Source organism: Neurospora hispaniola (assembly GCF_033458365.1).
Source record: "Neurospora hispaniola strain FGSC 10403 chromosome Unknown B0T23scaffold_2, whole genome shotgun sequence".
NCBI lineage: Eukaryota > Fungi > Ascomycota > Sordariomycetes > Sordariales > Sordariaceae > Neurospora > Neurospora hispaniola.
This window is the reverse complement of record NW_026944407.1, coordinates 5,155,503-5,181,763: the sequence shown is the minus strand read 5'-3', so window position 1 is coordinate 5,181,763 and position 26,261 is coordinate 5,155,503. Positions and strand designations below refer to the sequence as shown.

The 26,261-nt window shown below is 51.5% G+C and overlaps 8 protein-coding genes across 8 annotated transcripts; all 8 read left to right on the top strand.

Moving 5' to 3' along the window:
- Window positions 1-2,974: 2,974 nt before the first annotated feature.
- Window positions 2,975-4,749, top strand: B0T23DRAFT_99450 (histone-fold-containing protein). Its single transcript, XM_062842115.1, has 4 exons — window positions 2,975-3,456; window positions 3,989-4,099; window positions 4,182-4,309; window positions 4,467-4,749. Exons 1-4 carry the CDS (start codon window positions 3,294-3,296, stop codon window positions 4,671-4,673), a joined length of 609 nt encoding a protein of 202 aa, XP_062696288.1. The 5' UTR covers window positions 2,975-3,293; the 3' UTR covers window positions 4,674-4,749.
- A 1,488-nt stretch (window positions 4,750-6,237) lies between these two features.
- On the top strand, window positions 6,238-8,815 carry B0T23DRAFT_375710 (RNA polymerase I-specific transcription initiation factor RRN3). Its single transcript, XM_062836909.1, has 2 exons — window positions 6,238-7,999; window positions 8,066-8,815. The coding sequence occupies exons 1-2, from the start codon at window positions 6,344-6,346 to the stop codon at window positions 8,558-8,560; spliced, it is 2,151 nt and encodes a 716-aa protein (XP_062696287.1). The 5' UTR covers window positions 6,238-6,343; the 3' UTR covers window positions 8,561-8,815.
- A 2,011-nt stretch (window positions 8,816-10,826) lies between these two features.
- B0T23DRAFT_375705 (uncharacterized protein) lies at window positions 10,827-11,459 on the top strand. Its single transcript, XM_062836908.1, has one exon. It carries the CDS (start codon window positions 10,993-10,995, stop codon window positions 11,368-11,370), a length of 378 nt encoding a protein of 125 aa, XP_062696286.1. The 5' UTR covers window positions 10,827-10,992; the 3' UTR covers window positions 11,371-11,459.
- On the top strand, window positions 11,436-11,985 carry B0T23DRAFT_99402 (uncharacterized protein). Its single transcript, XM_062842114.1, has one exon. It carries the CDS (start codon window positions 11,580-11,582, stop codon window positions 11,949-11,951), a length of 372 nt encoding a protein of 123 aa, XP_062696285.1. The 5' UTR covers window positions 11,436-11,579; the 3' UTR covers window positions 11,952-11,985.
- A 3,816-nt stretch (window positions 11,986-15,801) lies between these two features.
- Window positions 15,802-20,478, top strand: B0T23DRAFT_99326 (uncharacterized protein). The gene is made up of 4 exons (XM_062842113.1): window positions 15,802-16,055; window positions 16,120-16,258; window positions 16,320-17,158; window positions 17,221-20,478. The coding sequence occupies exons 1-4, from the start codon at window positions 16,013-16,015 to the stop codon at window positions 20,091-20,093; spliced, it is 3,894 nt and encodes a 1,297-aa protein (XP_062696284.1). The 5' UTR covers window positions 15,802-16,012; the 3' UTR covers window positions 20,094-20,478.
- B0T23DRAFT_375695 (uncharacterized protein) lies at window positions 20,455-21,083 on the top strand. The gene has a single exon (XM_062836907.1). It carries the CDS (start codon window positions 20,670-20,672, stop codon window positions 20,997-20,999), a length of 330 nt encoding a protein of 109 aa, XP_062696283.1. The 5' UTR covers window positions 20,455-20,669; the 3' UTR covers window positions 21,000-21,083.
- Window positions 21,084-22,003: 920 nt separating this feature from the next.
- B0T23DRAFT_375694 (P-loop containing nucleoside triphosphate hydrolase protein) lies at window positions 22,004-24,122 on the top strand. The gene has a single exon (XM_062836906.1). It carries the CDS (start codon window positions 22,063-22,065, stop codon window positions 23,893-23,895), a length of 1,833 nt encoding a protein of 610 aa, XP_062696282.1. The 5' UTR covers window positions 22,004-22,062; the 3' UTR covers window positions 23,896-24,122.
- Window positions 24,123-24,242: 120 nt separating this feature from the next.
- On the top strand, window positions 24,243-25,841 carry B0T23DRAFT_99291 (uncharacterized protein). Its single transcript, XM_062842110.1, has 4 exons — window positions 24,243-24,692; window positions 25,450-25,549; window positions 25,608-25,749; window positions 25,831-25,841. The coding sequence occupies exons 1-3, from the start codon at window positions 24,465-24,467 to the stop codon at window positions 25,715-25,717; spliced, it is 438 nt and encodes a 145-aa protein (XP_062696281.1). The 5' UTR covers window positions 24,243-24,464; the 3' UTR covers window positions 25,718-25,749; window positions 25,831-25,841.
- The last annotated feature ends 420 nt before the right edge of the window (window positions 25,842-26,261 follow it).

Here is a 26,261-nt window from a genome sequence, read left to right as displayed (position 1 = left end):
CTTTGAGGTTGTCCCAGACTCGTGTTTGGGGAATAGTGAATGGCTGTGAATGGTTACCCGCATCGTGGGAAACGAAGGAAGGGGCGGGCATATCATGAGAGGAAGATGGTGATAACGAAGAGCGCAGCCAGTCATCACACACTCCTCTCCTTTGGGATCTCCTTTGGACCCCCAAACAATAGATCCCCAGCCCCTTTCGGCCTAAAAAGCCGTTGTTGGATTTCAGGGCACCGATTGGGCTTCTGGGTTTCCTTCAGCCTCCTCGTGCCTGTTGTTTGGGTTGAAGATGGTGTTGATATGTCACAGCCATTGTCGAATCAGAGGCTGTCTCCACCCACCTTCCAGGCATTCGTCGCCCTGAAGCTGGGGTTGCTGTTCCGCCAAGATATCATACATATCTGGAATCATGAAGAGATATTCAACTGTTGGACCTTGTTTTCTTGGGCGAGTTGGAAAAGTAAGAAGTGACTATTGCTTTGCGCATTACCCTTGCTAGATAATATTCGCAACAAGCATGCAACCCTCTGAGGAGGTCACGGATGACGTACTTTCACCGCTCTTGTCGGTCCACGGATATCAATCAGATATTGACGTCTCGTTGAGGGCGCGGAGTACGTCTAGCAGTCGGGTGGCTATGTAGTCGTCATGGGCGCTGATGATATCCATCGGCCGAGGTGGGGAAGGCGGATACCTAGAGGATCAGTTGTAACAGCAAGGACGCCGGGGTCGGATGAGGGGAACAGGTTCTTTGGAGTCTGGATTTTTAGTTGTAACGACGAAAGCGTCAGTCTCCATTCTGGTGGTGGATTGACATGGAGTTGTAGTTGTCAAACTGGGGTACCAAATCGACAATATGATTGATGCCAACAAGAAGGGCAGAAATAGGTAAATATTACCCAGACAGATATTACTACAAATGTATGTTTCGGACGTTTTATGTGCCATTGTCAATATATCAGCAATGTAGAGTGAGAGTAAGGTGTGTTGTCGTCGGTTGGTGTCGTTGTTGTTCTGCTACGTACTGTAGTGTACGTAAAATCCGACGTTGTGCTGGCGAAGCCGGGATGGTCGCTCACCCGCCGGAACATTTACAACGCAGCTATGCCTATCCGGGATGAATTGCGGCGTATGATTTTGGTTGAGACCCGCTTCTCCCGCATGCTCGTCTCTCCCCCGATTTCCTTCTTTTAGTAAATTGTTAGTGCAGTCGGCTGTTTTGGGTACCTAGAGACCAAGAAGAGTTAGCTAGGTAGAGATAGCTGTCAACGAGCTGACACTGGACTGTCACGACAAGCAAGAGAACCTAACAACCCCACGAGTCGAGCGGCTTTGTCTTGGATTTGTGTTTCCCGGCCATGCATCTCAGACACGGAAGGGAACGGGGACAACGACAACGACAGCAGCCAGACCTGACTTGACATTCACACATCCATCATCCATCCATACCGGCCAACTCAGACACCTACTTACCATACATACCTGGATTATCCACTAGTAGGGAGATTCGGCATCCATCTTCCACCTCCCCTCCCTAGACCTAGCAGGAATATCTCGACGCCCTAACCCAAGAGGTACCCTACCAACCGTTGACGCGCCCCAGTCAAACACCCGCCCACTCCTCTTCGACGTGGATACACACGCCGTCCGACACCCCCGACCAGGGCAAAGCAGAAACCCGTTTTTGTACTCTACGCGAAGCTTGCGTGAAGCGACGGGGCCATACAGACCACTCATCTCTACTCATCCAAGCATCGTCTTAATACTACTACTACTACCGGTACGTACACATACATCGTGAGAAACCACACCCCAGAGACGATGGAGTCTCGTGAAGGAGTCAGACTGCTTTGTTGAGTGCTTCTGCCATGCTGCCATGCGCGCACTGCATCGTTGCGCACATCATCACCACACACCACACAAGCACACAGGCACACTACACTACAGTCATCCCGTCCTTTGCGTGAGCGCCATGAGTTGCTGTGAGGTGCTGCTTGCTGCTGCTATTGCTGGCCCCGCAGGAACGCGGCAGTCCAAGTGATGGAAGGAAGGGGACATCGACCTCAGACGCCCATCCCAGCCTTCCCGGTCCTGGTAGCTTCTACTGGACATTTCCACACAGTCATTCGTCTCCATCAAGCCACCTCGTGCCCCGTCTTGTCTCCAGCTGTCCCCAAACCCATCCCAGTCCAATCCACCGTCGTAGTCCCACGTCCGGCCAAGTATTGGTTCTCGACATGACTGGATCTGCTCTTCTGACGCGACTTTTGCAGGTTACCTTTTCCACGAGGCGAAGACCAGGCAGACAGCAGCAGCATCGTCATCATCATCGACGATACACAGTACAATCTACACTACTTGTCTCTACGTACCCCTACCGCGAGTTCAAAGAAACAAAACGCGTTGCTCTGCCCTGCGCTGGCCCGGACAGTAGAGCCCAAAAGAAACCAACCATCACCAGCCCATCGCCGTGTGGTGTAACAGCGACCCGTGTGTACACAGAGACACACAACATCAGGAGGCCATCGGCAGCAGCAAGAGAACGGACTTGACGAAACGTTGAATCCAGGGACACGGGAATTTACTTGCGGCAGGGTCAGTCTACCTGCTGCGGTACATACATACACCCACAGATCTTGGTGGTGACCGTTGGTCATCCTGTTTACGACCGCACCAGTCCTGCCTGCAGCAAGGCGATCTACAATATCCAGCGGGCGCCGGCGCCGGCAAGGTTCCAGAGCCCCAGAGGCAGCAGACAGTCTCCGCGCTAGAGACACCACCCTGTACCCTTGGGTAGGACCCGCAGTGCCCCGTCCAGTCACCAGTCTTGTCGGGCCACCCCATCCACACCCCGGAACAGCCCCCTCACTCTTCGCTACCTATCGCTACAGGTACCGAGCGTGCCGCTACAAAGAGACATCAGACCAGTAAAGGTCGGGGCGTTCCTTTGCTTCGGCTTCGGGCTGCCATATCCTGTCTCGGGCTTCTCCCGTCCCTCCTTCTTCTCATCGCCACCAGTCCACCCCAAGCTACCCGCACCCCATCAAGTCCCGTTGTGCCCAGCCCCGGCCCCCCCATCACAGCCTGAAGGATCCCTGGACACGCGAAAAACAGGGGGGACGATTGACGCAGTCGCCTGCAGGCCGAGCCGCCCCCGAAAAAAAAAGTGGCCTCAAGCCTTACCTAACACCCTTGCAACGTGTCCAACGACACATCATCTACCTTAATCCAGTCTGTGCGAGCTGGCAGTCCAAGGAATTTAGAAAGACGTGAGCAGCCGCTGCAGGTAGCCAAATATGTCCGACTCCCCCCAATCCAATTCAAAGGATGTCGAACAAGGTGCACCGTCACCCGGCGAGGAACCACAAATGAACGACCCTCAGGACCCACACTCGAGCGGGCTCAACCAGTATGAGTTCGAAGTCAAGGAACAGGACCGGTGGTTGCCCATAGCCAATGGTATGTTACACACCTCGTTGCCTTCGTGCCCTTCTTGACCTACCTACCTCTATCCGTCCCTATCTGCCTCTGGCTCTTGCCTCGGTGCCGGCGGGCCCTTGAGCCTCTTTGTGTCTCTTGGTCTTTGTGGACAGTCACAGACCATGATTCGTGTGTGCGCCCGCCTCCCTCGTGGGAGCGTGTGTGAGGATGTGTGAGTGTGTGTGTGTGCTCTCTAGCCGTGGCCAGACAGAGAGCAGGGCAGCACGCCCGCTTGCGCTTGCATGGCACCATGTCCATTCATGGCTGGGGGTTTGGCGACGAGAAGCAGACCCGAGACCGTCTCCGACTGGCTTCGCTTCTGTCTTGCTGCTTCCGCTACTGCTTTGGGCTTGAGAGCACTTCCAGAACAAGCGCTGCGCATACTCTCTATACACTTCCATGTCTCACCATTCGTCGTCCAAGTCGCCCGAAGCGCCGCGCGCTTCTTCCTCGTCTTCCAAAGCCGATCGATGTGATGCTTACGATGCTAACATACGCAACTTTGCCCCAGTCGCTCGCATTATGAAGAATGCGCTTCCCGAAAATGCAAAGATAGCCAAAGAGGCAAAGGAGTGCATGCAAGAGTGCGTGAGCGAGTTCATCTCGTTTATCACCAGCGAAGGTACGTACAATGACTGCCAATCTTCCTCGCAGCGTCGAAAGTCATCCAGTCAGAGGAACAAGTTAAATCTGACCTATCACAGCTTCGGAAAAATGCCAGCAAGAAAAGCGCAAGACGGTAAACGGCGAGGACATCTTGTTCGCAATGACGTCCCTGGGATTCGAGAATTATGCCGAAGCTCTCAAGATTTATCTTTCCAAGTATAGAGAAGTAAGTCTCCGTCCCACCAGTCCCTTTTCCGTGAGGCTCCTTTTGTACTAGCGATGTTATTGCTGTCTCGTGGTGTTTCGTCCGATATGACACCGAGACATGACAATGGCGGTCTTGACGGGATGGGAAAACATGAAAACCCGGCTAACTCCAGCAGCAGCAGAATCAGACAAATCGTAGCGAGAACCAGCAAAACCGACCCAGCAGCCAAGGCTACGGTGCGCCTCAGGGACAGAACCAACCTGGACAAGGCGGGTTTTCCAGCAATGATCTCGGCGGCCAGCAAGAAAGTGGCGATGCTTCAGGCTACAACCTCTATGGCGCCCAGACTGGACACAACGGTGGCGGTGCTGAAGGGTACTAAGAGCCAGCGGACCATGGCGTTTATCGGCAAGAATGAATCCCCCTACGATCCAGCAGTTCTGCAAGCCCCAGAAGCACAGGCAGTACTTTCGGACACTCTGGTTGTTGGCCCCAAGCAGGCATCCCATCAGCTTGTGGTTGATACGGTCAATTCAAAACCGGGTCCAGAAGACGTCGTGCTCTCTTGGTACGTTTGATGATCCGGTTGCGAATGAACCAACGTCTTCAGGAGAAGTCGGCACGTTGCCAGAAAGGCTGCACATTGCGACTGTAGCCGGGGAAGGATCACGAAAATCATACTCACCGCTACCGAGTCTCTGATGTGTGTATAACCATGGGACTGCTTGCTTGTTGACCCACAAAGACAAGAAGTAGCAGCCTCTTACGTTGCCATGTTTTATTTCCTTTCTTTTTTTCTGGGGTGGATATTGTTTGGTCTTCAAAGATATAGGAGCGGCCATCAAAATTGGTATTTAGTCGGCTAGCTGGCGCAAAGAGTGGTTATCAATACAGTCCAATACTACTGGTTTGAATGTTGTTTTTGTAGCTGGTTGATTCATTTAGCCCTACGACTAGAGGACAATCGTACTCTGAACAAGTATTCCCGGAAGTTCACCGTGTCATGTTGAATCTTGTTGCTTTCTTTTCAATCTCTACTTAGCTATTCAACTTGTGGGGTTTGGGACAACAATCTGGGATGAATATCGTCCAGTATACCAGGAGTGCCAAGCTTACAAGCAAACTAACAATGGACTGTGTTGTTCCTTTCTTGATCAGAGACCTGCGGTTGGTGCTTTTGCGTCTGTGGCTTTGACCGAAAAGGTAGGACATGACAACAAGTAGCGATTAGATTAGAGCTAGACTCGAAAATGGATACGCTATCGGCATAACTGTGTGACTTTTCATGATAATGTCTGTTGAACGTCTTGGGTGTTTCCTTTGGCCCATGTCACGATGCGTATGATACGGAATGACATGGGAATTTGGGGACTTGAGAGGTTGAACTTGATGATGGTGGTTATGTAATCAAGCGTCACTCAGCGAAACCGAGAAGTTGACCGCCTTCCGAATCTGTCGGACACGGGCCCACATAGACTGGTGGGCACGTGCCATCATGTGGGGGCCAAATGGAGGCTTCCCGCTCACTAACAGATCAGAAAAAAACATTCAAGTTGCAATTGATTTGTCGTCTTTTTCATCCATCATAGCGTAAACAAACTCTTTTCGAGCCGTATCCTTGCGGCCAGCGACCAAGCAAAGACCAGACCGGAACGGAATAGCACACTGGCCCAAGTACCAAGGCGACTCCCGTACCTTGTCTCTCGCTTCTCATCCGCTTGTAATCTCAAACTCGACAATTATGCCATTGTTGTTCGGTCAAATCTGCGACGGGAGCCGAGACACACTTTGATCACCGTGCCATCACCTGTCCGCCACTGGACAGTCAAGCCGTGTGCATATCGAGAACCTGAACGACAGACCGAGTACTGCGTACCTTTGCCATTTCCACCACACTACCACGCTAGTCATAATCATCGTCTTTTTTTTTTTTTTTTTCTGCCGGCCAAATCGATTCCCAGGGATCCACTTCATATCGACAAAATAATCACCAGATAATAGTCCAACCCCCGGTAGACGGCGAATATTCTCCGCCCACCCCCATCCTCGACCATGACGACTCTCACTCCGGTCGCAACCCGATCGCAGGCAACCCCGCTCACTTCATCCGCCATCAAGTCCATCCTACGAAAGCCGACCACCGTGCTCGGGAGAAGGTCCAGGGAAGAGGACGGTGAGAGTAGCGACGGCCTCCCAGGCAGCAGCCCCGCCAAGAAGAGGAAAACCGTCATGTTCAACGACAAGCTCAACATGATCAAGGAATTCGGTGGCAAGACGTTGGACGACGCAAAGCGCGAGGTCAAGCAGGCCCTTGAGGGTCATGCCCGCGGAGACGATGAAGACTACGATGGCCTGAAGGAAATCTTTTGCCCGAGCCCGAAGCGAACAATTGTTGAAGAGGAAGATGCCGATGCACCACAACCACAAGACCTCCAGGTTTACGTCGTTGCCTTGACTAGCCATGCGCCATTGCTGGACAGATCGTGTTCGGGACTCATCCGGGCGGTGCTCAATTGCACGTGGCTGGACAGGGACGATGTTTTTGCACGAGCGTACATTCAGCTACTGGCAGCCTTGTCTGCAAAGGTGTATTTCAGGCAACAGGCACTCTCGATGATGGTCGACAAATTTACCGAGACACGATCCTCCACCGTCGAAGTCGTACCGGGGTTTCCGCCCGTCGATAGCGAGACCAAGAAAGAGCGGCTACATCTCGGTCTGAAATATCTCCTCGAGCTCTACGCCGATGCACGACCGATGATCCTCGATATCGTTACCCACAACTTCCCACATACCGAAGAATCGAAGACGAGACACATGGAATACATCGATCACTTGCTCAGGCTGAAGGTGGACAAGCCGGACTTGGAACGGGACATAATGGAACTGATCCTCTCGCGACTGGTGAAGCTGGACGTCGAAATGACACTGGATTTGGAGAACGACGACGACGAGACCACACGGGCGGTTCTACGGCAACTCGAAGCTTCGAACGCTAAGAGCGATGATGAGGATGACGATGCCATGAGCGACGCCGATTCGGACGACGAAGACGAGGAGGAAAGTGACGAGCAAACAAGGCGAATTCTCCTGCTGAAGAGCAAGCTGGAAACGATGGACGCCATTCTCGACCTGCTCTTTTCCATCTACGATCCCGTCTTTGCTGACCCCGATAGCCCGGAGGCACTAGCCACCTTTGAGGATCTATTAACAGATTTTGTGAACGTCATCCTCCCTCACCTTAAATCGCGTCATACACAATACCTCCTCTTCAAGTTCGCCATGAAGTCCAACCGGCTCATGGAGATGTTCATCGGCACTCTCTTCAACATCGCCTTCCAATCTACCCGGGCGCCCGTAGTCAAGCAAGCGGCCGTCGCCTATCTGGCATCCTTCACGGCACGAGGAGCTCGCGTGCAGAGCGACCAGGTGCAACTGATTGCGCAGACCTTCCTCGACTACATCGATCACTACAGAAACACCCACACCAGCTGCCGCGGACCGGACATACGGCGCTATGGTCAGTATTATGCGTACTTTCAGGGGTTGCTGTACATCTTCTGCTTCCGCTGGCGGGATCTGATTGATCGGGACGAGGTCCCCGCGAGCTTTGACTGGGACGACCCGGCCAGCTTCTTGGGCCAGGACTTGCCGTGGATGAAGGGTTTGAGGCAGCGATTGCAGGTGAATATCGCCAGCAAGCTTAATGTAAGCCATCCACCACCCGCTATTGGTCTTGGGTTTCACGTTTACTGACAATAAACGTAACAACAGCCCCTAAAATGCTGCTCCCCAATAATCGTCGACGAATTTGCCCGCCTCTCGCACCACCTCCGGTTGATCTACATCTACCCCCAAATCGAAAAGAACAAGACCATCCACCTCTCGCAGTTCTTTACATCTTCGTACGCCACCGGCGGCGCCCTTCGCGACTCCGGCTTCGAGTTCGATCACGAGAATTGGACGCATATTGAGGCGTGCTTCCCCTTTGATCCGTTCCAGCTACCTGTTGCCAAGAGGTGGTTGGACTTGGACAAGAACTATGTCGAGTGGAGGAGCATTGCTATGCTCGAGAAGGGTGGTGATGATGATAGTGATAGTGACGATGAGGATGACGATGATGTGAGTGAGGATGGCATGGGCGATATTGGGGATGCATCGGATTATGAGAGTGATGAGGAGGTTGAGGCTGGGGGCGTGGAGCATGATGATGAGAGTACGGATGAGGAGAGAGATGATGGGTACCATGGGAGCTTTAGGAGGATCTAAGAGGGGGCTGCACACCATGAGAGTGGTTGAAGTGGTGAAGTGGTCCAGGAGGAAGGTCATTATTTCTTTGTTGGTTGGTTTTGTTTTCTTGGTAGGGTTTCATGTCTGTTTCTCTATCTGCATGGCGAATAGGCGGCGGCGGGAAAGCGCATCACCTTCGTCACTCACTTTTGGCGTTTTGGAGGGGCAAAGGGAAAAGAAAAGGGAAGGGAACGGGTTGGAACTTAAAAACTGTTTTTTTTTTTTTTTTTCTTTGGTTGGGACTACAAGGCAAGGAATGGTTCGAAGGAACAGTGATGTATGATATGGAACGGAATGGGATGGGTAGGATGTGAGGAGGATATACCATAGATGGATGGGTGAATTACCTACTTTCGGTTCCAGTTGTCATTGGCTGTCCATGATATGCTATGCTAGGTATGCTATGCTGTCCATCGAGGCAGACAGACAAAACTGAGCCATAGATACACAGGAAACATGTAAGCGGAGGATGAATCAGCACCCACGGTGAGGAGTACGTACCATATACGTTAGATTAGTCTACGAACAAGTAGCTATCCTCTGAACTAGCGAAAGGGAAGAAAAAAAAAAAAAAGCAAAATATCAATCCATGTCATCAGCCGGCAGTGCCCGCCCGGTAATGCTCACGGTAGTCCTCACGGAAGTGTCAAGCGTGAAGTATGAAGCAGTGTCAAAGCCTTACTCATCACTTTGCTAGGCTTGCCTTGTGCTACCTTCCACTTCTCTTCGATCGATGAGGCGTTGCCTTGACCGGGGGCACCGGGGCTTGGGGGCACTGCAGTGGTGAATGGACATGTGCGGGCATGCAGCGTTGCATCCCCCCTAACCCACAAAAAAAAATAGGTATTTGTCACCATGTGCATTGCAGCACCAAGCGAGGAACTTTTGGGTGCCTGGGGATGGATGGACGGATGGTTCACTCGTCCGAGACAAAATAGATGAGACCGACCAATAGGTTAGGTGAATCAGTTCGCTACCGCTTGTCAATTTTGTTCTTCTTTTTTTTTTTTTTTTTTTTTTTTTTTTTTTTTTTTATAAGAAGAAGGCCGTTGTAAGCATGTAATACGCATTACAGCAATTCGAAAAAAAACATTGGCTAGAGTCTCATCTAGATACAAATATCCAGAAACTGCCTAGAACTCAAGATCAGAGGTGTGACAAAGACGCTGGATGCGTGGTAGGAGTATACCCGGTATGATGTCAAATGTCTCAACTATTTTGTCCAGGACGAGGTTCGATGGTTGGATGGTTGGATGGATGGGTCGATGAATGGTTGGATGGATCTGCATTTCCCCCCTTCCCCCGGACCGGCGGTCTTAGGCCATCAAGGTTCTTTTATTCTTCCGCTTTCTATCATTTGATTTCTATCCGGAAGGATGACATATCGACAGGGCTGGAAGGCGGGAAAGGCGGGTAGCTACTACTACGCTGGATGAGGTAAGTTCCTTATATTGGAGGCATGGAATGGATGGTACGATCCTGGTTAAGGTATTTGAGTTAACGGGATGATTTGAGTTTCTGGGTTTGGTGCAGTGTGGTGGTCATGCTGTCGAGTGTCAGTGAACCTGGAGCATTTGTACAAACTCTCGTCGCTCTCTGGCACTTTAACTGGTGGTTAGGTTTCCATGCTTGCTTGCCATGACAGAAATCGATGCGAGAAACTTTGGAGTGACACTCGGAGACTTGATGTTGGTGTTGATGGCTGCACATCATATGTTTGGGTTGATTTCATGCGGAGCGTTCCGTTTCCGTCGAGATTCTTTTTGTTGAGAGTCGATCTCGGAGGGGACATGTCCGATGATGATGATGATGATCTGGATGATATATGTGTAGAGGTAGTATCTGTCCGTCAGGTCTGGACTGGAATTAAAGCACACTACTCCGGACCTCTTGCCATCTTTATCACCCACAGCCGATATCTCTACCAGCACAAGCCCCGTTGACTTACATCCGTTCAAGCTCGGCCTTTGCTTGCTTGACGTTAGCAGCATAATCAAGTATCAAAAGGACAAAATCGTTGCAGCAAGATGTATTCTTACGTCTCCTCTTCCTCTTCCTACTCGTCTTCTTCTTCCTCTTCTTCCTTGCCCTCCTCCTCTTCTTTCCCATCTTCCTGCTCAATCAAGGGACAATCCACAGCATCACCACCATCTCATCACCATGAACCTACCAAACCATCAGCTACTATGATCATCACACCACAACCACCTTCTTCTTCATCTTCCTTCTCCACCACCAACAGCAGCAGCAACAGCAGCAACAGCAAATTCAACAACGACATCATCAACAACAAAACCTCAACCTCCCTCTCTCTTCCACAAGCAGCCACACCCCCGGACTTACTTCAACTTCGATACCACGACCCTCCACACTCTCAAACCACCCACCAACTTGATTCCCGTTCGTCATCGATGTCCAATACGGACCACATGCACACCGATACTTCTGTCTCTACAGGTACTTCTCCCTCTACCTCTACTTCTACTCCTACCTCTCCAGGGACTTCCACCTCTCCAGATACTTCTAACTCTCCAGGTACCTCTACCTCTCCCTCCACAGATACTTCCACTTCCACAGCTAGTCAACGCCAACCTCAAAAGTATCACACCCGCCGCCGCCTCCAAGTCCGCCGCGCCCAGTCCTCCCACCGCCAACGAAAAGCCGACTACATCAAGCGTCTGGAGCGCGAGATTGCGAGTATTCGGGGGATGATTGATCAGATGAAAGAGGATATGGAAGTGTTGAGAGGGGAGAATGAGGATTTGGGGGTGATGGCGGTGAGGAGATGAGGTGTGAAGAAGATCCCAGGATCGTGAGGTCAAAAGGGAAGAGAGAGAGAGGGGGGGGGTTGGAAATTGGAAGTTGGAAGGGGGAAGGCACGGGGGAAGGCACGGGGGAAGGGACAAGTTGGAAGAAGGAGGCACGTGGAGAGAAGGGGTAACTGGACTGGACTGGATTGAATTGAATCGATGGAACGAAGGTGAAGATTCGAGAGGACATGGAAGAATGTCAGTTGAGTTCAATAGATGGTTCTGTTGAGAGTGATGATAACTTGGTTGTGAATGGTGGAGGCGGACGGCAGGCCTTCTTCCATTTTTTTTTTATTTTTTTTTTTATTTTTTTTTTTTCCTTCCTTCCTTCTTTTCTTTCTTCCACTTTTTCTGTGCTGTATTACTTTCTCATGTTTTATCTTTACTTGTATTTTCTTCCTTTTTTTTCGCCCTCATCCTTTCTAGGTCTAACCTTGAATTCTCGTCGACACAACCTACCATTAGATCTCTCCAAATCTCTCTTACCAAAATCATCACCAAAGCTCATCTGCGTTGCAACACCTCTCCTTGTTTTTGTTAAATCCTTTTACTACTCATGATGCGTGGGATTCAGCGTAGCATGTGAATGAAGTCAATGATCTATCTCATGATTCTGTAAAAGAGAGAGAGAGAGAGCGCGCTTGGGATTCGCCGATCCTTAACGACGGCTTTTGTAAGTAGCCTGCCCAGATGGCACTCTGCCGTGCCTTCCCTTAAGGGAAATCCCGCATAAATGCCCTTCTCAAAAGAAGAAAGACGACGTCCTCGTCGTTAACTATTATATATATTAACATAATTATCTGCTGTACCTAGCCGGTGTCCTCTGCCTTCTTGCGTCTGTTAATGCTGCGCCAGCTTGCCTTCTTCGCGTTACTTGGTTACTCCGACTTTATGAATGTTTCTCCAGTGACACATGTGAATAAACAGACACCAGTCTTCTTTACCTATCTTCCAACATACGCGTCTCTCTACATCAACTTGTTTATCTCCAGCCATTAAGTGCGCCGCGACTTTGTTATCGACTAGATTGTTTGGATTTCTCTCCGGCTCCATCGTCTATATTTTTGCCTCGCCTTCCTCTGACTCTATCCACTTCATCATCTACTCATCCTTACCCACCAATTCCTCATGCTTCTCTAGTAGACTTGTGCTTTGACAGCAGGTCGTCGTAGTTCCTTGTCCATCCACTCAAAGTCTTATTGTAACCGTACAACACTTCTTCGACCTCCTCCATCATACCTTTTTTAACACTCTTCTCGACATCTAGCATCAACTAACTCCCCTAAACCCCCTCTTCGCAGAGACCTCTTCATCATTACAAACATCTTTGAATCAATTCGTTCTATATCTATCTGGTCAAATAATTACGAGAACGAGAAGTCGTTCTGATTGCTCCCAGCCCTTGAAACCTGAAACCTACGTCCTACTTTACCCTATCTCTGCCCGACATCACACGGAACGCATTTTGTCTATCATAAACGACGTCATATTGTATCTAGATGACCAACTGTCCTCGGCGATGGGATGAAATGTTTTGTCAAGTTGGGAAGGGCTCCAAAAATAGCCTCGAAATTATCGGCCTTTCATTGTCCCGGCTGCTGTCAGACATCTCTCTCTCTGCCCATCTCCAAGACCCTCACGTTGTCCTGATACTTCGTATTCAGTTCTTCGTAGTTCTCATTCCAACCTCTGCTCTCAATTCGTCTTCGCTCCTGTTAGCTATCCACTCTTCGTGCGACCATGCGGCCCAAAGCCCAAGCAAGATGGTGGATCTCGGCCACTTCTTGGGATCCAGGATGGAGGATATTATAATCGATGAGCATTCGCAAGTCGGGGAGGCCGACATGAGAAGGCCGGTTTGCTTGACAGCGGCATCTGCAGTAGGGCCAGATCGCATGGAGCAGCGGGTTCGTGCTACTTCCAGGATGCACACAGCACATGAGTGGTGCATCTTGGTACGCAGACGCTGTGTGATAGAATCAAGCGCAAGTGTGATTTGAAAACTGTCCTCAGGGATGGGGTGAAATGTTTTGTCATCATGAGAAGGGGCTCATAAACACCTCCCCGAATGCGCTGTCCCGCTGAGGTCGTTGCAAGACTTCTTCTCACAAAACCCAGAGATATTCACTAGCGGCGAGAAACATCTTCGGACCAACGTGGCGACGAATGAGATTCCGTAATCGTAATATGAAGGAAGAGAGGATGAACAAGGGAAGCTGTTGAAGAGGAGTAGCGTGGTGTCGAAGCGGATGAACAAGAGTAGCGAAGAAGGGTAGCGCGGCGTCAGACCTAGGGGATGGTCAAGGGGGCCGGATGAAGACGATGATTGTGTTAGAGTCTGACGCAAGGAGCAGCTCAGCTACAAAGGCCTGGGATCCCAGGGTTTATATGCCTATTTCGCCATGCACAACCGGGTTCCAATCTAGCCATTGGCCTGACTTTGGAGAATGGCCTCCTTCCTCAGTAGCGTCATGCTGCTTCCTATTACCAGCCATACACACCGTTTTGTGGAAATGCTGGAGGCGGCAGCCGCTCTTCGCTCTGGCAGCGCATGGAGCGACTGTTGCTAGGTAGAGAAGAGTGGATGATATTTCCCTACAGATAACCCCAACGTGGAATGTCTGGCAACCTTGACCTTTTCTACACCCTTGCGCTTGAACTCTGAGCCACTGAACTCTCATCAGAGCAGCCACACTGCCCGGGGACTCCTGCCATCCCAGAGCGATTGGTATGTCCTTGGTTGAATATCTGTACCAGTTCTACATATACCAAGGCTTCATGTGAGCCTCCTGTAATTTTCACCCTCGGCGCCTCCCTGGTGGTGATACCTAGGTATCATTGTATTAGTCATGACCACATTGCGGGTTCCGTTACATCATTCTTCAGCACCTTCCCAGGATCCTTCTCTCGAGAGTTGGTACCTAAGTGGCCAGCAGGTGTCGAGGCCCCTCCTGCTCGATTGCCCTTGGAGGTGTTCCGAGATTATCGACCAAGGAAGGTGCTCGTCAACCTGCTGTTCAGTTAGTAACCATTTACACGTCGCGTCTGTTCCCTTTGTAATACCGTTGTTTAGGCCGTGAAAGTGTTACAGTCAGCGAGTATTGCTTCAGTGTCAGTTCACTTCGCTTTTCTCATGCATCTTGTTCGAGATATGAGACCATAAAGACAGGCATGTCAACACATGTTGGTCCGATACAAAGTTCCAATTGTTTATTGGGAAAAAGGAATCGACTGTCGTCTGGATGTACCTACCTCCAGATTGGCCCTGGTTGATATTGAAATCGTCAGAAAGTGCAAGTGCGTGAAGAGAGGAAAGGGCTCGTCTCTTGGGAATTCTGCAAAGACGCAGTACATGTCTCGTGGGTGCTTGCTCACTCGGTAATTCTAGGTACCTACTCTTCTTCGAACTCCTTCTCCCTGTCATATTGTCATTTTCTTGTCCTCAAGATGGAAGCACTTTACTGTGTACTCTTCATCTTTCCAACGCCAGTTCTACAAGTACACAGTACCAGTACATAATATGGTCTCCCGTACAAACCTCAAGCCGTAGCCGCCCACGGCCCGACCCACGCATTAACAATGAGACCCCAACCCCACTGTGGTTCCCACTGTTCCCGCTGCACCCTCACGGAAAATCACTGCCCAAACCCAGGCAGGCACGTCAGCCGTGACAAAAGCGCCAACCTGCATCTTCAGTTCTTCCTCCTGCTTCTCTCTTCACCAGTCAAACCACCGCATCTGTCATCTAGGAACACTCCACCTCCGCAATAGGTGTCTATTAGCTCCGGCGCCTTCCCGTCCTTATTCTTATTTTTGGGTCTTTTTCCGTGGGCGGGGTAATGTCGATTCCATCGGCGCCTGCTGCGGGAGTTTCCTCCTTCAACACTTGAGCAATGGACTCGACCGGCCACACCAACAAAGCCAAAATGCAGTGTTTATGGTACAAGAAAGTTCTGTACAGTAGCGACTCAGGAACAGTACTAGAAAACATGTCGTCTCGACGCCTCCCGGGGGTGAAACACATCCAGTTCGCCGGTTAGGAGTGTGGTACCTAACGGTTGTTGGCGTGGGCGCTTCGCCCCTGTGGCTTTTCTTGCTAGTGGCTGTAGCCCGTTATTGGTCCAAGAGGCCGCGCTTCGTGTTTTCAAATCCCAAGTACGTCTTTGCTATCCGCCATGTAACCCTTCGACAACGACCCGGGGGGTGCGTGGACTCAGAGACCTTCGAGGGGCTTGGGGAGGGGGAGAGGGGGTGTGTAGATGCAAGTCTGGGAGAAACAAGAAGGCAACCAACATGGGTTCACCTCGTCGAGTCCGGGGTCCTCGAATCCCCAGTGGGCTACATAATGGGCGGTTCCGATAGTTCGGGTCGGGTGCTGACGTTGGTCCAGTCAGGTACCACCACGACGGGATTCTTGCTTTTGCTATGGGACTGGAAGATATATGAAAGTGTTCCCTCTCCCATGTCACGGTCCTGGAGTCTGGGGTTCTTCACCACTTTTTTTTTATTTCTTCTTGTCATTATTTGTTGATATCCTGTTCTCATTTCGTCTATTATTGTCTAAATTACGAGTCAACGGTTGAACGCTTTTGGATACGAGTAGCAGAGAGCAGAATACAAGATGGCTCCCAAAGATGGTGGCCCACTCAACTTGCTATCTCTCGGTAGGCTATCCATGGTAATGGACCTTGGATTACTGTATAGCTAACAATATGCCGAAACACGCAGATGGTGGAGGGATTCGCGGTGTGTCAGAACTGGTTATCCTTGACAGAATAATGAGGAAAGTCCAAGAAAGGGAGCTCCTGAGTGAGATTCCAAAGCCCTGTGATTATTTTCATCTCATTGGCGGTGTCAGTACTGGAGGGTAGGTGCCCCGACCCGAAGCTTCAATTTGACTTGACCCTGGACTAAATCATGTCATACAGTCTTGTTGCGATACTGCTCGGCAGACTCCAGCTGACCACCACCGAAGCACTGAAAGAGTACGACAGCTTTGCCAAGAAAATATTCTGCACCAGAAATCGAAGATTAAGTTTGGTGTCCAGATATGGCGAGGAAGCGCTCGAGCGAGCAGTCCACGAAGTTGTGCAAAAATGTAGGTCCAGCCCTTTGATGAAGGATCCCTCTGTGGACGAACGAGCGACCGGGAAAGCCTTTGTATGTGCCATGCCGAAGCAAAACCAGGGCGTTCCGCGCCGGATTCGCTCATACAACAGTGGTGACGACTGGGACAAGAACATCACCATCGTCCAGGCGGCACGGGCCACGTCGGCTGCTCCCACCTTCTTCAAACCTCTTGTCATAGAGAATGAGGGAGTCAAAGAGGAGCTGATTGATGCTGCAATGGGTGTCAACAATCCCGTAGCCGAGGTGCTAGACGAGGCAGGAATGCAATTTGACAACTCTTGCAAACTGGGCTGTTTCCTCAGTCTCGGCACCGGGACTCGGCCGAAGAATATGGAGTCCACCAGCGCAATCGGCCAGCTTGTGGATGTCGGAAAGCTGATGAAAGAAGTCACCACTGATTCGGAAGCGAGAAGAGAAGATATGGACAGGAAGTTCACAGATCATGAGTCGACCTACTTCCGCTTTAGCGTTCCTGACGCCGCGAGCAAGGTGAAGATGGAGGCGTACCAGGACATACCAAAGTTGAAAGCAATGACTGAGGAGTATCTGGAGACTGCGAAAGCCAAGGCAGACATTGAGAAAGTCGTGGATGTTTTGGTCAACAACAAGACGGAAAATGTGACCATCGGGCAAGCTTGTAAGTATTCAGTGGATATGGGACTGGACATAAGAGACTTACTGACAGATTGGCCCGTGCAGGCAAAATACTAAGGGTGCAAGTGCGCGAGTCGCAACCCCGAGGAACTGTCAGTCGATACTTCACCGGCAGAAAAGAAACTCTCGACAAGATGTCAGGATATTTCTTCCAGTCTGAAGATGCATCCAAACGATCGCGGTCCCTCGAGTTCTTGATCTGGGGAATGGGCGGTGCTGGGAAATCCCAGGTTGCTCTGAAATTCTACGAAGACCACAAAGACCGGTTCAAATACAAGTTCTGGGTCGATGCCACCACTCCTTACACTCTCAAGGAGGGGTACCAGAATATCGGCTTGGAGTTGTGGCCCCAAGAAGCCGTCGCCAATGACGCACTAGTCCTTCGAGTCATCAAGTGGATGGAGACCTTGAAGGACGATTGGCTGCTTATTCTTGACAACGTCGATCACCAAGACGGAGACTGGACCAACTATCTCCCGAGGAGCGGTCATGCCCACGTTATCTTCACCAGTCGTAAGAAGGACGTGAGGCCCGGTCTTCGCTCGGCCAACATCGCAGAAGTCAACGAGCTCAGTGAGGATAACGCAGTAACTCTCTTGCTTAGAGCCGCCGATAAAGACCATGACGACCAATCAATGAAAATTGCAGCACTGCCAATTGCTAGAGAGCTCGGATGTCTCCCTCTTGCTCTCGACCAAGCAGGAACATATCTCGGCCAAACCGGGGAGTCATTAGGGCGCTATCTCCAAGAATTTCAGGAAAGAAGGATAGAAAGAATGAAAAAGGTCACCCACAAGACAGAGGGAAGGAATGAGGCCGTCTTCACCACCTTTGACATCTCCTTCGATCAGATCAAGGCCTGGGCGAGAAACAAGGAAGGCCACATTCGAGCTCAACAAGCGCGGTCAGCCATCAAGATTCTCAACATCATCTGCTTCTACTACCACGAGAACTTGTCGGAAGAAATCTTCAAGCGAGCGGCCGAGTTCCGGTCACAGAGGGGATTCGACCCCCTTCGGGATGGTAGCCACTCGGTACAAGAGCTCATCACGGTCGACAACACCCAGAAATGGAACGACCGAACCCTGCGGGACGGAATGCTCCTTCTCGAATCCTTTTCTCTTCTCAAACCTTGTCGCCAACTACGAGGACCAGGAGCTGAGACCGCCCCACGGTCGTACTCGATGCACGTGCTCATCCACGGCTGGGCCAGGGACCGTTTGAGCAAGGCAGAGCAGAAGGTGTACTCGCTGTGGGCGCGGACGCTTTTGATTGGGTCAATCCCAACCTCCAAAACAAGTCCTGCGGCAGTCAAGTACAGGCGGCAGGTCCTTCCGCACGCCATGGCGTGTGAGACGCTAGTGAAGGAGCGAGAAGGTGATCGCGAGCTCGAAATGTTCATTCAGACAAAGCTCGCCACGATGGCGCAGGAGGGCAATGATTGGGAAAAGGCAGAGGGTATCTGGATCGATGCCATTCGCGACTTCAACATGGAGCACGCAGGTACCAATCACAACGAGTCGACCATTTCAGCCATGAAGTCTTTAGCAGAGCTGTATAGTGACCTCGGCCGATTCGGCGAGGCGGAGCGCTTACTGGTGGAAGCCAGAGATCGGCGAGTTGTAGAGATTAAGGATACTTGGCAACAATTACTGAATGAACATGAGGCTAAGAAGGAGGGAGAGAAGGGAGGGAAGAACGAGGAAAAGAAGAAAAGTGGGAAGAAAGAGGAGGCGAAGGGAGAGGAAGAGGGCGAGTTCTTCAACTACTTTACACTCGGTTCCGAAGAAATGGAGCTGTATCTCAATGCCGATGATGCCATCATCAAGATCGACGAAGCTCTGGCCAAGCTCTACCAGACAATGGGCCGGTTGTCGGACGCCGTCACTCTCCTACTGCAAATCATGAAATCGAGGAAGTGGAACGGAAGCCCTGAGCATCTCAAGAAGCTGGACGCAGATGTGGAACTCGCCCAGGCCTTGTTCAAAAAGAATGATGAGATGGATATAAAGTTCAACGAGGAAGTAGCCAGACAAATGGCCGATCCGGAGCGGACCCACCGCTTTCTCAAATACGAAAGTCTCTGTCGTCCACAGCCAAAGAAGATCGCCACGGCGGAGGACGAAAAAGACAATGCAACAGCAGCAGCAGCAGTGCAACCTCTTCCTCCCCAGACACCCGTCGAAGAAGACGAACCCCCGCACATCCCCGACGCCCTCCGCAAGGACGAAGCCAAACTATGGGCCTACTACGACAACGCCGTCGACTTCCACGGCGCCAACTCGGAAAAAGCATGCAACATCATGCGCGCCCTCGCCGGCAACATGCTCGCTCAGCAGCGGCCCGAATGCGCGCGCATCATCGTCAGCGAGGTGCACAAGCGCACCATGGAACGTCTCGGCCCGCACCATTACCGCGTATCCGAGCAAGTCAGCGAGATGGCCCACATCTTTATCCAGAACGGCGACATCCCCTCCGCCGTGACGGCGCTGATGGTGCCGGCCATCAACATCTGCGACACGCTGGGCGTCGAGAGCTATAATAGCCGCAGGATCATGGTTATGCTGCATGACCTGCTGGACGTGTACGAGCAGCAGCAGAACATCAAGGGCAAGGACAAGGAGCAGGAGGAGGAAGATATGTGGGAGCGGTTACTGGCGCTGACGAAGAATTACTGTAATACCTGGTGTCAGCATCATGATATGCACAGGGAGCTGAGGCGTAGGTTGGGCCCGTCGCAGGACGCGTTGATGGCGGCTAGGCTGTCGCAGTATCGGAGCAAGAAGGCGTGGCAGAATAGGGAGGCGAGGAGAGAGCTTTTTAAAGAGTTGTTGGTCCGTCCGGAACCGTTTTATGAAGAGCTGAGGGAGTCGGTGGGCTTGGGAACGGGGTTAGAACAGGGGCCGAGATCGGATTAGTTGTTCGTGATGGGCTTTCGTTTGGTGGACGGCTGGGGCCGCTGTCGATTTCGGGTTATGATCATGACGTTTGGGTTGAGGTTTGTTTTTGCTGTATACCTACATACTACCTCTAGGGACAGGCGTTTGGATCAAGCGGGAAATGTTTGGATTCACAATTGCATGGCATTTACCCTTGTTCGCTAGGTATGCTGAATGTCATGCCATACAAGTACACGCCTGGGAAGTCTCACTTGAATGGAACCGTTGTAGATCTTCCGCAGTTTTTTTGACAGCACACCTCGATGCCTTTTCCAGATCAACATAAGGCCTACTATAATAGCACAATTATATACCAACCAGACACCTACAGTATGCTGTTTACGGCCAAGTTGTTGGAAACAATCAAAACGACGAGAGGGTAAAACTGGAGAAAAATAAAAACAAGAGAAGAAAAAAAGGTTGCCCGAACGTGCCCAAGGACATATTCGAACGCCGTTGCTTCTACTGTGTAGATAAGAGGGCAGTTACGGGACCGTAAAGTGGCGCGCTTCACCTCTGTCGACTACGCTGTCTTAGGTACCCAGGCCGTTTGTTATGAGTGTACCACCTTTCGATTCCAAACCTCAAGTAAGGAGTGCACTCGCGCAGACAGGCAAGCAGGGAGAAACTGAAGCCCAAGTCAAAGGGAGGAACCCAATTCAGTTTTGCGCTGGGGCTGGCCATGATGTGAGTTTGGAATTTGCAACACCGGTGAGGAGTCCGTATATTCAGAATGTATTCACGGTCGGGAACCACGTTGAGGTCAAGGACGTGGATGACATCGAGATCAAGATGAGCTTGTGGGTGAGGACGGGTCATAGGCCCAAAAGATTCAAGGTTGGGTCGGTGGTTGTCTCGCCGTCGGCATTTTCTGTGCTTGGTTGACCATCGTGTTAGATATTTGAGTAGATCAATCAGTAAACAATATATACAAGTGAGAATGGACGGGTAAAACTACGCAAACTGAAGATGGTTTACAAAGTGAAAGTGAAGGTGATGTTTACAGTTGACGTTGGCAGCGACAGTGACAGATGCGAGTCCCCACCAAGTGCCAAGTGACCGCCGGCCAGCTGTAATCTCACCCGTCTGGATCCACCCTTCACTTTCATCACACATTTCATCCAATCACATCTCGCCAGCCGTTTTTCTTTTGCACGCCCATATGTACATTTCCCAGCATAACTCACCCCATCCACGCTTCTCACTTCATCCTCCAATTCTCACCAGCTCTTGATCCCGTTAACCCCCGCCACCTCTCAAAATGTCACGCAAAAGAAAAGCCGAATCCGGCGAAGTCCTCAAAATCGGTAACAAAACCATCTCCCTCGAAGGCTACCTCACCAAGAAACCAAAAACTGCCAGCACCCCTTCAACCTCGACATCAGACAACAACACCCCAGCACCATCAACCGAAAATGATACAACGACAACAACAGACCCCAAGGAATTCAAGCCTTCCCGCCCTCTCACAGGAGACCCCTCCCTTTTTGCCACCCGCCGCGCCCTCCCGCTCTACCTCTACCAAGACCGGATCCGCTCCATCCTCTCCAAAAAGGACGTGCTAGTGCTCGTCGGTGAAACCGGTTCGGGTAAATCTACCCAGGTCCCGCAGTTCTTGTATCAGGAGCGGTGGTGTCAGCGACGAAGAGTCAAGGTCAAGACCAAGGTGTTGGATAAAGATGGGAACGAGGTTCTTGAGGAGGGTGGTAAAGCAAAGACGAGGGAAGAGACGGTCAACGTTGGAGGAGTCATTGCGATTACCCAGCCGAGAAGGGTAGCTGCTACTACGCTTGCGGGACGTGTGGCGAAGGAGTGCGGGACGCCGTTGGATACGAGTGGGAGGGGGACAGGGTTCAAGGGACGGGGACCGAAAGGGAAGGATGGAAAGGGGCCAAAGGGTGGGAAGGAGGGAGAGGAGTGGGATGAGGAGAAGGATGTAGTGGAGGAGATGGGGAAGAGTAATGGTGGTGATGAAGAGGTGGTTGAGGAGAATGGGAATGAGAAGAAGGATAGGAAAGACCAGGAGAAGGGCCTGGTTGGTTACTCAGTCCGTTTCGATCATCGAGTACCGCCGGGGACGAAGATCAAGTACGTTACGGAGGGTATGTTGCTGCAGGAACTGTTGAGGGATCCGCATCTACGACAATACTCGGCCATCATTGTGGACGAAATCCACGAGCGCAGTGTGGATGTCGATTTGCTGTCTGGGTTCCTCAAGCAGATTGTTACGGGCGACAAGGCCGGTCGTGGAGGGATCCCGCTCAAGGTGGTAGTCATGAGTGCTACCGCACAGGTCGAAAGAATCAAGAAGTTCTTTTCTAGCGACGACAGTCTTAAGAAGGGGACATCCGGGGAGGAAGTGGAATACCTCGAGATTGAAGGCCGACAGTTCCCCGTCGAAGTCATCCACGAGCCCAAACCCGTTCCAGACATCCAGGAGGCACTCCTCAAAACGGTCTTCAAGATCCACACCCAAGAGCCGCTCTCCGATAAACACGGCAAGAAGGACATCCTGTGCTTCCTCACCGGCCAAGAAGAAATCGAAGCCGCCCAGCGCCTAATCGAAGAATTCGCCGAAACCCTCGACCCCAAAGTGCCCAAAGTCAAAGTCTTCCCCCTCTTCGGCCAGCTCTCCATGGAAGCCCAGCACGAAGCCTTCCAGCCCATCAAGCATCCCTTCACGCGCAAGATCGTGCTAGCCACCAACATTGCCGAAACCTCCGTCACCGTCCCCGGCGTGCGCTACGTCGTCGACTGCGGCAAAGCCAAAGTCAAACAATACCGTCCCCGTCTCGGCATGGAATCGCTGCTCGCAAAACCCATCTCCAAGTCCTCCGCCATCCAACGCACCGGTCGTGCCGGCCGTGAAGGCCCCGGTAAATGCTTCCGTCTCTACACAGCCGACACCTTCGCCACTCTCCAAAAAACAGACCTCCCCGAGATTCTGCGGACAGACGTCCTCGGCGCCGTCTTGACAATGAAAGCCCGCGGCATCGACGACGTGCTTTCCTTCCCGTTGATGGACCGGCCGGAAATCGACGCCGTCGAAAACGCTCTCGTGCACTTACATGTGCTTGGCGCGCTAGGCGACGACGGCCGCATCACCGACACAGGCCGCAAAATGGTTTTGTTCCCCGTCACTGCGCCCTACGCGCGCGTCCTGCTCGCGGCCGCTGACCCGCGCTATGACTGCCTGCTGGAAACCATCGACATCATCTCGTGCATAACCGCAGGCGACGACATCTTCATGCAAGTCCGCTCGGAAGAAGACAAGGAAGCCGTGGACGTGTACAGGAAAGAACTCCAGCGTCGCGAGGGCGACTTGATCACGTACCTGAATACCATGCAACGCTTCGTTTCCACCCCCTCTGCCGACCGTGGGACGTTCTGCAAACAACGCCGGATTAATGTGCGGAATATGCGACAGGCGCTGAATATCAGGAAACAACTCCGGTCGCTGTCGGTCAAGAATAAGATGCTGGCGGAGTTCCCGATGCCGGATGCGGAGGTGACGTACCAGCCTGTGTCGCCGGAGACGGCAGAGAGGATCCTCAAGGCGTTCTTGAAGGGGTTCGCGATGAAGACGGCCGTGCTAGCGCCCGATGCGAGTTATGTGACTGCCCATGGGAAACATGTGGTTGCTATTCACCCGAGTAGTAGTTTGCATGGGGTCAAGAGGGAGGCTATCATGTTCCTGGAGCATGTGTATACGCAAAAGAATTATGCAAAGAAGGTGAGCGCCATTCAGGCGGGGTGGATTGCGGAGGCGTTGGCTGCCTAACCTGAACGTGTGTTCTCGTGGGTGGCGGGGTTTAATATGGCCAGAGATGTGGATGGTGGCAGAGAAGGTGTGAGGTATAGATACCCTAGATAGAGGTGCTGAATGCATGTACTTGAAGTCTATACTGAATATTATATCTGTTCATCACTGAACATATTCCACGGTGAAAATGGCCGGTTGACGATTTGTTTACATCGTGATGCTCTCCTTGGTGTTGTCTTCCCATTTTGTTGTCTTCGAAAGAAAGAAGTGGATCCAGACCCACCGACCTCCGGTCTTGGCACTTGTCATCACCAAGCGCTCTCCAACCGTCGTTCGGCAAATCCGGCATTCCGCCCGGACCGTCACTCAACGCCGTTCATTGCAGTGAGTGTATCAGCCGCCCCGTCTCCGTCGCCGCGCCCATCAACCACCATCACCACCAGCTTCATCTCCCTCCCCCCCTTTTTCTCCCCCCCATTCCCCCTCCTCCCCCGTCTTTCCTCCACTTCTTTTCTCTTTCATCTTTCTCTACCCTTTTTTTCACTGGCCATCCACCCCAAAACAAAATCGAAAAGGAAAATTTCAGAATGTACGCCCTCGCCCCAACCCTCCGCCGCTCCGCCGCAGCCCTCACCCACTCCAAAAACCACGGCATGACGCCCGGCCCGCTCGCTCTCCTACCGCCCATTTATCTTTATCGACGACTCCTTCGCGCGCACAGAAAACACTTGCCGCGCGAGATGCGGCTGTTGGGGGATGAGTATGTCAAGGCCGAGTTTCGGGCGCATCGGAGTGTGGATAATCCGGCGCATTTGGTGAGTTTTTTTTCTGCATTTCTTTGTTTTTATACATTTGAGGTTCTGGATGTGGGGTGGGATGGGCTGTGGGATGGGATGTTTGGAGGGGGTGGATGGGATGGGATGGATGGATGGGATGTTGGGGAGGGATACAGTGGGATGGGATGGGGTGCGACGTGGAGGGTCAAAGGGAGGGGCCAAGGTGAGGGTTGAGAAGGTAGTAATAAGGGGCGTGGGGGAAGGTATTGGGACGTTGGAAGTGAGGAGTGGGAAGGAAGTGGCAAGTGAAGTGAAGGTGAAGAAGCTCCAAGGGATGATGAAAAGGTGGTGAAGTGACTGATGAAGTACCCAACGCAAACCAGAGGGGAAAAGAGGGGGAAGTGAAGATTGCGGAGGTTATGCACTGGAAATTCCTGGTGGGAGCATATGACAGGGACTGAAAAGGAGGGCGATAAAGCGAGAGAAAGTGATGGAAGTGAGGAAAATGGGAGCGGTGATACAGCCGATGGGAAATGAAGACCGAACAGCAAGGGATGAGATTTGTCGGAATACGAGGGCCGAACTGGAAAAACAAATACCGAAAGCCTGGGGTAAACGGAGGAAGCTACGGCAGGAGAATGACAACGGAGTACGCTTAAGAGAGCAACTCGGTTGAACGGCATGAAGGAAAGGGATGAAAAGGAGGACAGCGTCGACAGCAGACTGGAACCGTGGTCATTGAGCAGGAGCAAATTCTCTTCAAAAGCATAGACTAACACAAACACCCACCTCACAGATCGGCTTTTTAACAGAGTGGCAACTCTACGCCCAAAAAATCGAAGGAAACTCGTGGGTAGGCGAGAAGTTGGACAAGGGCAAGGTTGAAAAGATGAGCGGTGCGTATCCCTCCCTTTTCCCCTTTCCTCATGTTCAGTCACTAACATAACATGACAGACGAGCAAATCGGTCAACTATACGAACTCATGCAAGCCATCCAAAAGCGCGGAACCGAAGGGGATCTTGAGGACGGTGACGGTGGAGAGTCCGGTCAAAAGTCGCAATGATCACTATAATAAAAGGGTGTATTTTGATAAGTGTATGGCTTGTTTCTGTTCTTTGTGTTAAGTATTTGTACAACTAAGCTATCTAAATCAAACGCTTATGAGGAACTCTCAAGTACACGAAATGTCTGCGACAAGACAACCCCTGGAAGACAAATTCGCTCAATAGTCAAAGAATGTACTCTTTCTCCCAAAAAGTAACCACCATCTCTACCTTGACCTGTCCCTCTTTTCGGAACACCCTCCTTCCTGCCTTTGCAATGACCAGCCCTCGAGGACTGGGACCGCTCTGTCCTAGAAATTGACGGCGACGGAGGCTCTGTAAAAAATGGAAAGCCTTTTTCGAACGCGGGAGGAGGGAATTGGTGTGATCGATCGTGCAGAGCCATGGGGGTTTGTCATCCTCAGAAAATCGTAGTTCTAAAGGCAGTGGTTTGGAAAATCTAGGGTCCAGTCCCCACATCTCAAGCCAGCCGAGCACGGCGGGAAGGACGGTATAGCTAGCGACGGGGAGAATGGGGATCGACGAGAGATCCGGTGCAGTTGA

What these genes read in the sequence shown, in the direction of transcription:
- B0T23DRAFT_375710 (XM_062836909.1), top strand. Translation starts at nt 6,344, where the DNA reads ATGACGACTCTCACTCCGGTCGCAACCCGATCGCAGGCAACCCCGCTC. An exon ending in ATATCGCCAGCAAGCTTAAT is followed by an intron (nt 8,000 to 8,065) that starts GTAAGCCATCCA and finishes ACGTAACAACAG; the next exon opens with CCCCTAAAATGCTGCTCCCC.
- B0T23DRAFT_375694 (XM_062836906.1), top strand. Translation starts at nt 22,063, where the DNA reads ATGGGGAAGAGTAATGGTGGTGATGAAGAGGTGGTTGAGGAGAATGGG.
- B0T23DRAFT_99326 (XM_062842113.1), top strand. Translation starts at nt 16,013, where the DNA reads ATGGCTCCCAAAGATGGTGGCCCACTCAACTTGCTATCTCTCG. An exon ending in ACTCAACTTGCTATCTCTCG is followed by an intron (nt 16,056 to 16,119) that starts GTAGGCTATCCA and finishes CGAAACACGCAG; the next exon opens with ATGGTGGAGGGATTCGCGGT. An exon ending in TGTGACCATCGGGCAAGCTT is followed by an intron (nt 17,159 to 17,220) that starts GTAAGTATTCAG and finishes TGGCCCGTGCAG; the next exon opens with GCAAAATACTAAGGGTGCAA.
- B0T23DRAFT_375705 (XM_062836908.1), top strand. Translation starts at nt 10,993, where the DNA reads ATGTCCAATACGGACCACATGCACACCGATACTTCTGTCTCTACAGGT.
- B0T23DRAFT_375695 (XM_062836907.1), top strand. Translation starts at nt 20,670, where the DNA reads ATGAGTGTACCACCTTTCGATTCCAAACCTCAAGTAAGGAGTGCACTC.
- B0T23DRAFT_99402 (XM_062842114.1), top strand. Translation starts at nt 11,580, where the DNA reads ATGGAAGAATGTCAGTTGAGTTCAATAGATGGTTCTGTTGAGAGTGAT.
- B0T23DRAFT_99450 (XM_062842115.1), top strand. Translation starts at nt 3,294, where the DNA reads ATGTCCGACTCCCCCCAATCCAATTCAAAGGATGTCGAACAAGGTGCA. An exon ending in GTGGTTGCCCATAGCCAATG is followed by an intron (nt 3,457 to 3,988) that starts GTATGTTACACA and finishes ACTTTGCCCCAG; the next exon opens with TCGCTCGCATTATGAAGAAT. An exon ending in CTCGTTTATCACCAGCGAAG is followed by an intron (nt 4,100 to 4,181) that starts GTACGTACAATG and finishes GACCTATCACAG; the next exon opens with CTTCGGAAAAATGCCAGCAA.
- B0T23DRAFT_99291 (XM_062842110.1), top strand. Translation starts at nt 24,465, where the DNA reads ATGTACGCCCTCGCCCCAACCCTCCGCCGCTCCGCCGCAGCCCTCACC. An exon ending in TGGATAATCCGGCGCATTTG is followed by an intron (nt 24,693 to 25,449) that starts GTGAGTTTTTTT and finishes CCCACCTCACAG; the next exon opens with ATCGGCTTTTTAACAGAGTG. An exon ending in CAAGGTTGAAAAGATGAGCG is followed by an intron (nt 25,550 to 25,607) that starts GTGCGTATCCCT and finishes ATAACATGACAG; the next exon opens with ACGAGCAAATCGGTCAACTA.